Source organism: Antennarius striatus, chromosome 3, assembly GCF_040054535.1.
Source record: "Antennarius striatus isolate MH-2024 chromosome 3, ASM4005453v1, whole genome shotgun sequence".
Taxonomy (NCBI): Eukaryota; Metazoa; Chordata; class Actinopteri; order Lophiiformes; family Antennariidae; genus Antennarius; species Antennarius striatus.
In genome coordinates, this window is record NC_090778.1 from 4,334,701 (window position 1) to 4,350,626 (window position 15,926).

The 15,926-nt window shown below is 40.7% G+C and overlaps 1 protein-coding gene across 1 annotated transcript; it reads right to left on the minus strand.

Annotated features, from left to right (window-relative positions):
* Window positions 1-2,077: 2,077 nt before the first annotated feature.
* On the minus strand, window positions 2,078-14,624 carry arrdc1a (arrestin domain containing 1a). The gene is made up of 8 exons (XM_068311952.1): window positions 14,460-14,624; window positions 10,566-10,676; window positions 10,171-10,221; window positions 8,461-8,615; window positions 6,591-6,773; window positions 6,224-6,400; window positions 4,748-5,276; window positions 2,078-3,073 (listed from the first exon to the last, which is right to left on the minus strand). The coding sequence occupies exons 1-8, from the start codon at window positions 14,575-14,577 to the stop codon at window positions 3,036-3,038; spliced, it is 1,362 nt and encodes a 453-aa protein (XP_068168053.1). The 5' UTR covers window positions 14,578-14,624; the 3' UTR covers window positions 2,078-3,035.
* Between the last annotated feature and the right edge of the window lie 1,302 nt (window positions 14,625-15,926).

Here is a 15,926-nt window from a genome sequence, read left to right on the forward strand (position 1 = left end):
TGATGTGTGATAGAAGAGTTTCAGCTAAAATGAAAGGAAAGGTGTACAAAACTGTGGTGAGATCAGCGATGTTGTTTGGTCTAGAGACAGTGTCACTGAGGAAAAGACAGGAGACAGAGCTGGAGGTAGCAGAGATGAAGATGCTGAGGTTTTCTCTGGGAGTGACCAGGAAGGATAGGATCAGGAATGAGTACGTCAGAGGGACAGCACATGTTAGAGGTTTTGGAGATAAAGTCAGAGAGGCCAGACTGAGATGGTTTGGACATGTCCAGAGGAGAGATAGTGAACATATTGGTAGACGGATGTTGAGTTTTGAACTGCCAGGCAGGAGGCCTAGAGGGAGACCAAAGAGGAGGTTTATGGATGTAATGAGGGAAGACATGAAGGTAGTTGGTGTGAGAGAAGAGGATTCAAAGGATAGGGCTAGATGGAGGAAATTGATTCGCTGTGGCGACCCCTGAAGGGAAAAGCCGAAAGGAAAAGAAGAAGAAGTCTGTGCCACTGGATACGACATGTTGCCCAGATGTAAGATATCTATTTTTATTGACATGATAAATTACTATCAACAAAAGGAGTATTTTAATAGCATCAGTAAAGGGAATTCGACATTTGAAAAAAGAACACAATAGATAGATAGATACTTTAATAATCCCGGAGGAAATTGCACGCATCCACTGCTCAGCCAAACACCAGGAAAAAACAAAAACACTACACTAACAGACACATAACAGACACATGTAGCATTAACAGTACATATACTAAAAAAATTAAAATATAAACAGTATAAAATGAAATTAAATCCAAATCCATTTAACCGTGTGCTGACCTCGCCACCTCCCCCCCGCTCCTCCTGAGAGAGTCATTGTAACCCCTGATGGCACGGGGCACGAAGGAGGACCTCATCCTCTCTGTGGAGGCGCTGTGTGACAGCAGTCTGTCGCTGAAGATGCTTCTCTGCTGGGGGAAGGTGGTGTGTAGGGGGTGCCTGGTGTTGTTCATGATAGCCCTGACTTTAGACATGGTCCTGCTCCCTAGAACTGTCTCCACAGAGTCCAGGCTCAGCCCGACCACTGAGCCCGCTCTGTGGATGAGTCTGTTAAGACGGTCCATATCTCTTTTCCTGGCCCCCCCACCCCAACACACAATGGCATATGACAGCACACTGGAGACTACGGACTGATAGAACATGAGAAGGAGCTTAGGACAGATGTTGAAGGAGGCCAGCCTCCTCAGGAAGTACATCCTGCTCTGCCCCTTCTTGAACACACAGTCCGAGTTGAGTGACCAGTCCGGTCTGCTGTCTAGCTGCAGTCCCAGGTACTTATAGTTACCTACCACCTCCACCTCACTGCCCTCGATGATCACTGGCTGTGGAGAGGGAGGTGCCCGCCGGAAATCCAGCACCATCTCCTTTGTCTTGGACACGTTGAGCTGGAGCTGGTTCTGCTGGCACCACTCCACGAAGTCAGCCACCAATGCCCTGTACCCCCCCTCATCACCCTCCTGGATACATGCCACAATCGCAGTGTCATCGGAGTACTTCTGTATGTGGCATGTATCCGAGTTGTGCTTGAAGTCCGATGTGTAGAGGGTGAAGAGAATGGGGGAGAGCACGGTCCCCTGTGGTGCCCCCGTGCTGCTGGTCAACATAGAAGAAAAACTGTCCCCCATACGGACGTACTGGGGTCTGTCCGTTAGGTAGTCCGTGATCCAGCTCACGAGGTAGGGGTCCACAGCCATGGAGGTCAGTTTTTCCTGTAGGAGCCGGGGCTGGATGGTGTTGAAGGTGCTAGAAAAGTCAAAGAGCACCCTGATGGCACAGCCCCCGGTGTCCAGGTAGGAGAGCACACGGTGGAGGAGGTACAAGACAGCGTCGTCAACCCAAACCTTGGCCTGATAGGCGAACTGGAGAGGGTCAATTGCACCCTGCACCTGTGGACGCATGAGCTCCAGGACCAGTCGCTCTAGGGTCTTCATTACGTGGGAGGTAAGATGTCCTTATTCCACATAAAAGTACGACACAGTTACCAACATTTTCAAAAGATTTATTAGAATCCATGCAGCAATTGGAAAAAAGACAATAAATAAATCCAATTTTGTTTCTGTGTTTGATGGATTCAACTTTATCGAGAAATGTCACATCCTTTTCACAAATTTTAATTAAGAAAAATGATGGACTACATCAAGAAGGTGTCAAGGAAGACACATTATACAATGAGTACAAGAATGTAGACAATGAAAGTGTATCCAGCGCGTAGAAAACAAAAAAAAAACATTCAACAGAAGTCTACAATAATCACAACACAAGTTTCAGACATGGAACTAACATGGCCAACAATTACAGTTTTATAATTCTATAGGTACAACCTACAACAGCCATAATATGGATTGTTAACAAACTTAAAAACTTCTTATCCAAAGCTAGTTAAGCACACAAACCATTTTTAAACTTTTGAAACTGAATCTTAAGTAGTAAAATTTTGGCATAAAATTTTGATTTTTCAATTTTTGTAATTTGGTTTTGAAAGAAATAAGACAACAGACTGACAGGAATGGTTTGTTTATCTCAATTTGCATACATCAAACTTGCATACTTGACATCACAGATGCCATCTAATTAACCCACAACTAAAAACATGTCTGCAACTACTGTACAAAAACAGCAAATAAAAAAACGTACACATCCCTTTTCTCATCCCTTCAAAGGTTCAAAGTGCTAAAAGTACATCAACACCGCTTCATTTCAATATAATGTTGAATGAGTGTGGCTGGACTGAATCAAACAACTCCTAGGAAAAAATGAAGGTTTGTTTGACAAAAATGTTTGACTAAAATTCACTTTCAATTCAATTAGAATTGTTTCTGTCACAACAGAAGTAGCTTTCAACTTGGGATGAGTCTTAAATATTTTCAAACAAGGTCACATAAATTTGTGTCTTGGAATGCTGCATAAAATGCGGCTGTTCCAGTTGTTTGTTTGATGTCATGGTGAAGTGATGTCATAGTCGTGGGAGGCCGCTGCTGGGTTATCCACCTCATATGTTAAAGCTCTCGTCATAAGAAGGGGGAGCCTCTGTAATAGACACAATCAGATCTGTTGATTAGTACATGCCCACATGCCATTTAGCTGTGATTTTCCAATACATAACATTATGAATTCTGTTTCAATCTATTATTATGCTTTCTATAATAATAATAGCATAAAAATCTAAAATGCTACTCAAATTAATACACTGTGAAGGTGGATTATAAAAACATCTCAGTGACTGAGGCTGATTAAGACATAACATTAAATTCTCATAAATGTGCTTTTCAGTACCTGTATAAATCGGTCAAACTAAGTCAGACATCTCATGGTTTTACACTAACAACTGATAGTTAACAGTATATTTAAGATCAAATAAATAATTTTCTAATCTATAAAAATCACAGAATGAAGCAGCTTATAAAAATCAGAGATATACCGGTACTACAAAATGTGTTTCCAAATGTGTGTCCACTAATGCAGAAACTCCGTGTGTGATGTGGACAAATCAAAACCTTCATCACATAATGTAAGCAAAATTACATGAAAACCCCACAAGTTCAACTGCCCCTAAATAGGTAAAAACATGAATAAAAAAATATCTGCCCACGGTTAAGAAAAGAGGGAAATTTGTCACCAATGAGGTTTGGACCCAAAAGCAGTATACCAGGGGAGAGGTCTACATTCATAGTTTTAATACAATCAAAAATCCTACACCAGGCATTTAGAAAATCAGACCGGCAACAACAAAAGAACAGACAAAATCCAGAAAACAAGGAAAAGCCACACAGAAATCCAAGAATCCTGAAGTGTTGGATGAGTGACTAAAATCTGGCCCAAAGGCAACACTGCCACCGGAACAGGAAGAGCTGGAAACCTTTGGTCCATCTTGTCCAGCACTTTCTTGGATTCTTGGATTTCCTTGTGATTTTTGCTCGTTACTTGGATTTTTCCTGTATGTCCGTTCCCTGCCTGATCTCACGATCTTTTGGGCCAAAACCACACCCATGACAGGACGATCTGGCCCCAAACTGAGGCTTGAGCAGAGCATAAGTAGATTGGAATCTGATTGGATGAAATGCAGGTGGCTGCAGCAACACAGGTGACAGGAATGCGATGATTGAGTGGGACTGAATTCTAAATACTGAGGACAGGAGGGAAAACTGGAACTGGGGACATGACAATGTTGGTTTTACAGCTTATTGCTAACCTATGTCACTATGAAGCCATTCATTTGACTGGTATGATTGGAGTGAGAGTAGAGAGGCTCTGATTGGACATCCAATCCTCATTGTTTAGTCCAGGCTTTTAGTTCAGGTCAGATTTGGGTTTTGCGAAAGCTCACATTCATCCTTAGAGTGATCTGTATTTTTCTGTGTCAACATGAAATGTCTACTATGTCTGCTGAAATAGTAGACATTTCATGTTGACACATTTCAGCACAAGTCAACTGCATTGGAGTTTTGTCTTCACACAGCCGTGAAAAGTAAGACTCATGTCTTACTACCAGGTTAAAGGTACACTGAGTACCTTTAAACTAGTAGTAAAATTCATTCTTGCTTGCTTGAAAGTCAGAATCCAGGACGAAAAAAGAACTCCAACCTCTCAGTAATGCTCACATTTTGATGCCTTGAGCTTAAGGCTGTTGGCCTGCGGAGAAATCCATGTGATTTAAAGACATTTACTAAATGATTAGGATAAGGCAAGCGTGTGTCAACTGACCTTGTGGATATGTGGAGGAGTCATATTGTGGAGGAAGGGCGTGTGGTTCCGGTAGCGGGCCAGCACCCCCATTAGGGTAAGGTCTTGTGGCCTCTATGGACCCCCTGAGGGCTTGGTCGCTGATTGTAGTGTTGGGTCCATTGTGCTGCTGGTTCTTAGCGAAAAAGAGGCCGGGAGCATAACTGAAAGCATTGGGTGACACCAGCTGAGACTGGCGCTTATTGGGGAAGCCATCATTAAGTGGAGTCCCACCTTCTGCTCCTTGTGGGTACTCCGTTGGAGGAGCACTAGGGGCACTATGGGAGGACATCCTGGAGCGAGGTGCAGGACGGGGAGCTGGGTATGACAGGTTGGGGGTGCCATCAGGGGTGGAGGTATCAAGGGTGGAGGTGTCAGGGGTGGAGGTATCTTCAGTTTTGGCCAAGAAAGGAGGAGTAGTTTTTTTGGAGGGTTTGAATTTTTTGTCTAGTGAGACATTCCCGATATGAATGGGTAACATCAGCTGGACATCAGGAGACTTTAGACTGACCTGATTCACAGGAAAACAAAGTGAGTTACTTCCTGGAGAACCACAGAATTCATACATAACAAAATCTTATTTAATTCTCATTCTATTAGACACTGCAGGTTTAACACATTTTTGTGAGTCAATAACCAAATCACAACGTAAACATTTCAGCTGCAAAACTGATTTATCACATCACTGAGCAACTACTGCAATTCACTGATAAGTGAATGTTAACACATCTAAAAATACAGATTCAGTCATCATCTACTCACCGACATTACAATTCAAAGTCCTGATATTTTTTCTAAGACCTTCACATAAACACAAAGTAGCTTTGCAGCATTCTTCTTAACTGCAGACACTTTTAAGTATAAATTTTTAGTTTCAAAATGTAGCTGCCAGTAGCAACTTTTTGATTAAAAATCTGCTGCAATACTTAACTCCTTGTATGTATATGTATGTATGTATATATATATATATATATATATATATATATATATATATATATATATATATATATATATATATGTATATACACACACACACACACATATATACACATATATGTATTATATACTGTATTATACATATAGATACACACTAACTACCAGCATGTGTTAGAGTGGACTAATAATTTCCCTTCCCTGTGTTCTTTTAGCATATTTTGAAAAGTCTTCACCACATTCACTCGTTCAGAACAATGTTCCTTTAAAACCCCTGACATGTTTTGTGGACTAAGAAACTATCTGGCTTTCCATTGGAAAGTCAGAAAGAGTAGATGGGATGAGTAAAAAATGACTGAATGTTCATTTAGTGATGAGCCTCTTTTAAATCCTTGTTTAAATTGCATTATTTGGTGGCTTCATTTATCTGTAGACGTTATAACATCTTAAGAGCAATAGGTACATTTTTTTATGAAGACCACCTAAACAGGCACTTAACTGTGACAGAAGGCAAGCATATCTTACTTTGACGTAATATTCAATTCTTATAAGATCACAGCCGGTGAGGGAGGACTGAGGAAGAGGAGGAACAATGATTTGCTCCTTCCACTCCACCTCCTTTCCGGCCTTCACCACACCACCTTCCACCACCGCAATTGGCCTGACATCATGGGTAGGTTTCTTTGTCTCGTAGATCACCCTCTAGAAACACACACAGACAAGGATTGTCAGGATTGGACTCATTGGAGACTAAATAGTTTACTCATTCAGTGACCACTTTTGATGAATACCAAACACTCCTCCCACGGTGTTTTCTCAGAAAATTTTCAAACATTGGTTCAAAATCAGAAACGCATCAGCAGTATATACTGGAGATAAAACGGGTGTTCACCTGCATCAGGCTGGCGACCATGTTTCCTGTGGTTTTCCCAGACTGATTATGGAAGTTGGCCATCACCTGGATGATTTGGCCTGGAGTATAACCTCTCATGTCGAGCTGGGCCTTCAGGACCACTGTGCCAGTTTTCACCAGCATGTAGGTGAACTGCTGAGTCACTTCAGATGAGCATTTTCCCTGTGAGGAGAAGGGACGTGTTTTAGCATGATGGATCTATCAAAATGTACACAAACGGCTAGTTTGTTAAAGGAAATGTTCACCGTTTTAATACATATATTAAAATGGTTACATTATTGACATGATCAGTAGATGACCACCTCATGTTTTCATGCTAATATAAGGACGAGTGTATTTAGAAGATCTGACCAAAATTCTATATTATTGGGACACGGTGTATTCAAGAGAAGTGTCTAGAGCAGGCATGTCCAAAGTCCGGTGCGCAGAGGGATTTAATATCTGCCTTATGTCTAAAATATGTTATATTTAGCCCACCATCCTGTGCGCAAATTGAGCATGCAATTCCTTTTCTCCTCTCCTCTCCTCTTGTCACCACTCCAAAGAGCTCTGTAGATGTTCACAGCCCACACTTAACTGTCAGAATAAAGTTTGCTTTGACCCTTCTACTGGAAAGTGGACAATGAAACTGCAGCCTAGGAAAGGTGGAAATTACAATAAGCTGAAATAACTGTCTACCTGATTTGAGAGTGTTTGCTCGTTAATAGTAAAACTATTAATACTTGTACATGGTACATGCTTATATGTAAGGTGTGTTTGCAGGAGAACCACAATGTCATGATTTATTTTTTCTCTAAATGGACAAACGGAATATTTTTTGTCTGTGAAGGGACGACTGATGCAAAAGCTGACGAGTGACACAGCAACACCTGCAGCTCTCTCACGTCTTTTTTACCAGCAACTGAATAAGTGCAAGTTTCCAGAGATATGCACTTTCACAAAGATAATATTAAGACTGTTTGACTCAACATGTTTGTGTGAGAAAATGTTCTGTTATGAACTTGAACTAGAACCGTTTGTGATCAAGACTAAGGAAATCTCACCTTCATGACATTTTACATACGTCTACCACTGCTCTCCAACCAGACCTTCCATGCGTACTGAGATACTGAGATAATGTATTGAGGGACTGTTTGTCCTTGTGCACATTCACATTATCAAAATCCAACCCTCCTCACAAACAGTTCGGACACTTCTGGTCTAGGGAATCTTACACAAGTCTGAGAACCACTGTTGCGTGACAATAAATGCCCTTAAAACCAATCATAAAAAAGTTGCTGCGCAACCAGGACTGCAGCACTGCTTACTTTGTCTGAACAGACCTGTCTGATTAAAGAGAGCAAAGAGAGGAAGCAGCCAGCACCTGTTGACACATATTCACCCCCTGGAGTAGTAGTTCTAATTGTGGTCTCTAGAATGGAGAGAATCTAGCTCTTATAAGATTAAATGTGATCGGGTCAGTAGTCAACAGTTGTTATTTCAAATCTTTGGCCGACAAAGAAAGTTGATAACCTCCATGATGTATGATGCCAGTCATCAGCTCCGATGACTATGGATTCAAGTTTTTGTTGATTCAACTCCATTAAGAAAGCCTGACTCTTTTAATCCTGCTCTGGTAGAATTTGTACATAATCCACAATCAAAACAACAACCCACATTACAGGTATATATAGATTGGTGAACATACAATTAAATGGTTTTAAACTTAACACACACCCCACACCCCACCGCCACAAATTGCCCATTTCTGGTTATATTGGGATGAACAAGAGACAGGTGTGTTTAGAACCAAAATCATCCTTGTGTATGGTCAAACTGTACATACTGTGTACACCTGATCATATCTCACCCATATGTCTGGAAGCTCATTCAGGTTGAGGAGCCTTAAAAGGTAGAATGCTTTCTCTATGTTGTAGTCCTTGGAAAATCGTGGTGTGTCAATAAAAGCTCTCAGTCTGTAAATGATCTTTCCATAGCTGCCTTCAAAAGATGTTGGAGCAGTAGCTGTGGGGAGGAAGACAAACATTAGTTTTACTGCATAACTCAGATAAATGGATTGTTTTAATAGGGTTCTGACATAGTTTGTATCTTCCTTTTACTTTTCTTAAATTGGTAATTATTCAAAGGAAGTTCTTCGAACAACTAGACAACGTCTCAACTCACAGCATATAAATATATAATACTCTCCTGCTATATAAAGTAATTTTTCCATATTTTTCACTTTAGAAACAAATTAACATTTCCCCTCGTGATTTTTCAAGTCAAGTCTTCAGCGTATTTTGTTTCCCCTGCAGACACTCTCGTGATGGTAACACAAACATGTCGAATGACAGACTGGGGCATGTCAGCACACAAAGACTGGTTGGTCTGCTTTTGAGTTTCTGTGATCTTCCTTGGTGATTGTGACAGAATGTTTACCTAGAAGAGACCAGTATATAAGCAGCCTGACAAATATTAAACACGTGGACGGATTATTTCCTCATGAATAAGAGCACATAATAAACAACTTGATTAGCAGGAAATGTGTCTCTCTCTGGGTGTCTGTCTGTCTATGTCTATGTCTCCATCCCTCATAAAATTATAGTTCAAAAAATAAATTGCTCCTACATTTATTTAAACATTTACTCTGATTACTCTATACTTAAGAGTATAGCAATGTTCTCATTGCTTTGAGTTTTATGTTGAATAAATAAATCTCCATTAATCCTAACTAAGGTTAACTTTTAAAATTTGTTTGAATATGACGGTTGTCTAGTCCCACTCCAAGTAATGTGGAATAACTCCCAGCAGCATCCCTCTAACATGCAAAATATTCTTGATTTATCTGAATCTGAACATAAATTATTTAATAGTTCTTTCGTAGCCCATGCTTCATCCTTCTAAAAAATCTGATTTGATGATCAGAATTGCATTATTGGCAGTAGCTCAAACCACTGGGTCTTGGGCTGGGGACTGGAGGGTGGCCGGTTCAAGACTCTTGTGGACCAAAAAGTCTAAAGTGTGAGTGGAGAGGTGCCGGTTCATCTCCTGCGTACTCCTGAGGTGCCCTTGCCTTGAGGAAGGCACATCCCCTTACAAGTTTCTCCCTGAGACACATCACGCATGCTTACATAACACGTGTGTGTGTGTGTGGGGGGGGGGGTATTTCTTGTGTAAACTATTTTTTGTAGTTTTTACGTAAAGCATTTTGGGCACTCATTTTGTATGAAAAGCGCTTTATAAATAAAGTTTGATTGACTGGTTGATTTATTGATAATCCTGCTAATCCAACCAATAAACAGAAGGCAACATCCCCTCTTTGACAGATGCAACTGAATAATTTGAATACCCAAAGTTGATGATCTTAAACTGAGGAAACATCTTCAAAAAACTTTTAGCAAGTCCAGTTGACTCTTTGGCCCCCCCACTCCCTTTTTTTAAGGTGTTAGAGAAGTAAAGGAAACAACATGCTCGGACATGTCTGTCAGGCTGTGAAATTGTGACAACAAGCCAGTCAACAAAGGAAAGAATGCACAGTGACAAGTGTCCAACCTCGGGCTCCACGCTACACTCCTCCTACCTGGAATGAGGAACTTGAAAGGAAATGTGTGTTCTCCCTGCTTGAGGGTTCCTGTAGAGGACAGAGGAAACACAATGTTCTCAAGCCAAGGCTACACAATACTGACAAAATAAGAAATGTGTTTGATTGTATCATCACTGTTATGCTGTTAACAATGTTTCTGTTTTGTGCACTGAGGACATTTTTTCTGTTGTTTTCGACGTGGTATTTAAAGAGACATTGAGAATCATTTCCATACTAGTACTTTACATGAACTGCTCTCAAATGATTAAGTGTACCAACTAAATCTGTAGCACTTTACAATCTACAGGGTGTGTGTTCTGCATTGATAACGGGTGCAGGACAGGTCAGACTCTTTGGATCAGTTTTGTTGTCCGTGCTGGGTTGTACTGTACCTTTGTCTGCAACAGAGAGTGTGCTGTTGAAGTATTGTTCCTCCAATGTCCATGAAGTGTCGTTTACTTTACTGGTGATGCCACAAAAACCATTGCAATTGACTTTAAGGGCTGCCAATGAGAATGTAAAGACAGAGAAACACATTTGAAAGTGTTAGATAAATGAAAATAGCTGAAGCAAAAAGTGTCTGACCATGAGCAATAGCTCTTTTACACATTGTACTTTTCCATCGAGTCTTTTTCTCTTTACAGAACCTCAAAATGTTTCTTACATTTCCCCTCCGGTTCCTTACTCTTCGCGTTCAAAGAAGAGTAAAGAACCTGAGGCTCAACTTTAAAATTACCAACTGATCAACAAACAAATGTCACAGGTGAGTTAGTGACTGAAAAAAAAACTGTTAAACAAATCAGCTCCAGACTAACCTATTACTCAGCGGATAGATGATAGATATTATTGTTTGCTTCATCAACAGACAGCGCGAGAGTTGAGGAATGGGCTGCCACCGAAGGTGATGGACAATAAATACTGTTTCTAAAGGTCTTCCGTCATGAATGATGGAACATGAAGCGGTTTGGTGCTGCTTCAGCAATAATTCTGGTATTGCATCTGATTGTAGACCTGATTTAAGTCTCAAGAAAAAATCTGATTTCAGTGTTACTTTGTTTGTGGGGGGGAATCTAATGTCTCAGTTACAGATGTTGATGAGGGTAATCTCGATTAAAAAAAAGAGGGATAAACACAGCATATAGATATTTAGAATTACATAATATCATCTCTTCATTACTCCTGCTATTTTGTTCTGAAAATATATAAATATCACTGTTTCAGTTAATTTAAATTCAGGGAAACCCTAAAGCCATTGGAAGCAAAGTGAAAAACACAATTTTCAGTGTTCAATGTCACACAAGATATTTAACAAACAAGAAACAACAAACTCTTGACATATATTGCTTGAAAAACTGAAACCCTTAGTGTTATGAAAAAAAAATCGCCAAATAATTTTCTAGTATGAAAGCAATAGGTTCAGTTGCAAGCATGCTTCTGAGTTGACCAGAAGCCAATGTTTAAAACAGTTGAAGGAATAAGCAGAATACTATCCTACAAGACTGCTCCTCTACCAAAACAACATTAATTCATTCTTTCATTCATCTTCTAGGAGTCGAGATGACTACAATCGACTCACTTTCAGCAGGTTATCCACATTCTTTCACGGTTTTCGCTGCAGCCTATCACAGGCAAGAGGCGGGGAACACCATGTCCGCGTCACCAGAGTATCACAAGGCCGAATATAAACAACCACTCACATTATAATTATAACTACATTGCATTGATCACAATTTGGTGAAATCAATTCCCCTACGTTATATGTTTTTGGAGGTGGGAGGGAGCCAAAGAACCCAGAAAGAATCCAGACACAGGGAGAACATACAAAACTCCAAAGAGAAAAAAAAAAGAACCAGGAGCTGTTTCACCTCATGTGCTGTTTCACTTTAAAGTGGGTTGGACACACCTTGAACTCATCACAGAAACAAAGTTACCGTCATACCACCATGCACTGCTGTTTGTTGTTGCAGTGCATGGTGGTATGATCTCCTCAACATCAGAATTCCGTCATTATGATAAAATCTGATTTTAAAATGATACCGGCACCATCTTCAACAGTATGACACGCCTTTTAAATCTCTCCGAAAGTTCTACAGTAACGTCATATCACATCTAGGCAAAAACCACAGAAACTGCAACACACTGCTTTTTCACACAGTGTCAATATTTGCCCGTTAATACATTGGTTATCTGAAAGCCAATGCCACTTTATAGCCCATTAGTCACTCATGACGCATGGTGAAAGAGCTTTGCTTCCCGACTGACCAGCTCTACCTGAAGTGGAATGTCAACAGCCTGGAGCTCCCAAACCACACAGGTCTAAAGACATCAGAAACTCATAATTAGTCAGCACATTGTCTTAGTAAAGCCTGTGAGATCTCAGATTACAGTAGAACACATATCATTCCAACCTCATCTTTCTGGCTTGACCTCCTTTGGTGAGGAAAATCAACTAAAGTCAAAGAAGGTGATGTGATCCTGGCCTACTATGAATGACTGAAAGAAAATTTAATTCATTAATTACATTTTTATTATTGAAGTTGAGATTATAACATAGAAAGAAGAATAAAAACATCCATATTCTTTGAACAACAAATAATGACAGAATTTTGGACTTCAGTTCACTGAATTCATTGTGATAGTACAGCAGGTTATGTTGTATCACTGTGAGAAACTTTGAACCTCCTTCCCATCACATGTATTATGTACTGTATGTCCACATAGTTGCCACAGTAAAGCTAACGCCAGTCTGAGCTCCATGCAGGTGGTGTGTTCCATCAGTGGGACAGAAGAAGCTTCTACCGATGCACTAAACCTCCCGTCTGACCCAAATGAAAGTCAGTTCAGTTCCCCAAGATGCACGTAACCCTGATCTCATCTAGGACACATTAATTTTTCACCACAAGTCCAGGAGCAAGTCTCCTCACACAAGAGCTGTGTGAATGTTCCAAGTGAGCAGCATTAATGAGGATGCAGCATTTTTTATAATGTGTCGGGAGGAACTCAATAATATACGGTAATAACAATAAGTGAAGATTCTATGTCTTTAAGGGCTGGAGACCCATAAGCAAGGGATGCTGTAAACATGGCATGACATTTATCAGAGCAATGAAACATATCGAGTGCATTTAAAAATGAGTAGAGATTGTGTTATAATTAGCTAAAACACTCTTTCTGACAGTAAAGACAGCCATTTTGTCAAAAGAAATGATAAAGCATTTCCTTCGCAACCCCCGGGCTGGTTGCGAAGATATTTGGTGGACTAACAGACGTTCGGACAGACTAACGGATGAACACACAAACGCTGACAATTATACAGTACATCACCGCTTTGAAGTGGGATGTAACTATCCAAGTGAACAAAGAAAAATAACATTAAACACAAGTTAAACTTTGTTCAAAACATTTTAGTCAATGTTAAAGTGGGTTTAATTACTGCATTGTGAAAAACGTAGTTTCAGGTCCAAGCACGCTTTTGACCTTTTTATTTTTAGACACTGACCTTTTATGCTCTTGCGGGTCACATAAAATGATGTGGTGGGCTATATTTGGTCCCCTGGCCTTGAGTTTGACACATGTGGTTTAAGGGGTTAGAAACCACAAATTCTGATATGAGAATGTTACCTTTTTTCTTTTAATCTAATTAAATTTTATATGAGGCATGACTTACTGTCAATATAGTAACGAGTCACAAGTATTTTGTTCCTTGTATGACTGTAGCTGGCACCTTTTCCTATCCGATACCAACAGATACAGTATATGACAGGTTTGACCACTTACAAACAGCATCACTTCAGAGAAAACCCTATCCTATAATAAACATTAGGGGACGATCCTGTCAAACTCGCTTTCCTAAGTCACAGAAATCACTCAAGCAGAGCTGGATGATATCAGTACTTGTTAGATTTAATGTATAAACATTTAAATCATTTTAGACTATTAACATTAAAAAAAAAAAATCACAGTGAGTTTCTAACCAGGTTCCAGCCATGTTTATGTGCCAACATGACAACATGAACTCCCACATTTCCTTGAGGACCCATCCAGATCGTCACAATACCAGATGAACAATTCAATGACGCTTCTTGAAAAAGAACGCATTAAGCCCACAAACACGACATTTTCGTCTGTAAAATTGACACTCCGAGGTAAAGTTGTACTTTAACAGAGGGAAATCGTCTCTGTAATCTTGATGAATGCGTTACTTCCTTGTTTAGAAAAGGCGATGACCCAGGTGCGCAAGTATTTGTGCAATAATGCACGCAGCGGGCCTTCAGGTGAGATCTTACCTTTACACTGCAGGGACTGGCCAAGTTTGATTTTCACGGTTCCAGAGATAGAGTCCCCCGGGCTGTATACCACTTTGTTTTTGTCAAAAGTGATCTCAAACTCCTGAATCTTACCCATGACTCCACGGAGCCGAAACTACACTGAAGATCACCTGTACGCACTTATACAAAGACGCATTCACGACGCCTGTCCCCGCCCCTCGATGTGACGTCACTCAAAGACGAGCGCTTTGATAACAGAATAGTGAAATTAATAAGAACATTGTATTAATATTGGGTGTAAAAACTGTTATGGTTTTACTCTGAGCGCAGATGCTTTTTGTGGTTATTTCCATTGTTTAATGGAAATTCCCAACAAAAACCAGTCATAGTATATTTTGAACATGATAAAGCATTTCCTTATTTTCCATATACTGATGTTTAGGTTAATTTATAATTTCAGAAATCTAAAATGCATTTTATACAATGCCTTCTCCGAGTGTGGAATGAATTCCTTTGCCGAGTGAAGGAGTTTAAGTATTTCAGGGTCTTGTTCACGATGGAACGTGAGATCGGAGGGAGAAGTGGGGCAGTAGGAGAGGAGAAGATACCATCCTGTACTCCAAGAGGATGTCATCCTCTTGGAGTAGAGGATGCCATCATATACCCACTGAAACATGTTTACTCTCACCTCGCCGGCGTTGTGTTGGGGCTGACCACCTCTGGTCAGCCTTCCTCCAAGGGTGGCGACGCTGGAAGGGCTTCCGGCTCACTGGAGATCTCTGGTACAGTATTTCTCTTGGGTTGGTGTGGCCCCTATCTCTGGTCTGTCCGGGCTTGTGGACTGCCGGACTGGCGTGTGGGGGTACGAGACCCTATACTTGGGTAGGGCAGGCGAAGGAGGTGGTGGCAGCCACTGCCTCCTCTTGGTCTCTGGGTCTACGTGGTTCTCGGCGTCCACCATGGCCCTTCAGGTGATGGCTTCTGGATTCTCCTGGCTGCCCAGGGTTGGGGGTACTCTGCTACAATGGCCCTGCTGGGTCCTGGTAGCCTCTCTGGGCATTGGTTTCCATCACACATGGATGTCGGTTCAGGGCTTACCAGCTTCTGTCAAGTCCAAATGTTGAGAACCATTGGGTCCATCAGAACATGATGACTCTCTTCAGTCATCACAATCTTCTGCCCTCTGTCTTCCTTCTGCACTGTTTTTTCCATGTTGGCCTATTCTATACTGTCAGGACCTCCACTAATCTAGTGTTTTAGCATACTTGTATTATGGTATCAGTTGTGAGAAATATTAACACAGCTCTAACCTTTTCCACTCTAACAGCACTGCCTGCCTATCCTGCCTTCTGATTTCAAAAATGATTTGTTAATGGTTCAGTGGAATCTTCTTCAGTACATCCACACCAAAATTATATGTGTTTATTGCAAGCCATGTCAAGAGATAATTTGTCCCCCGATTGTAGTGGATGGGACAACATATAC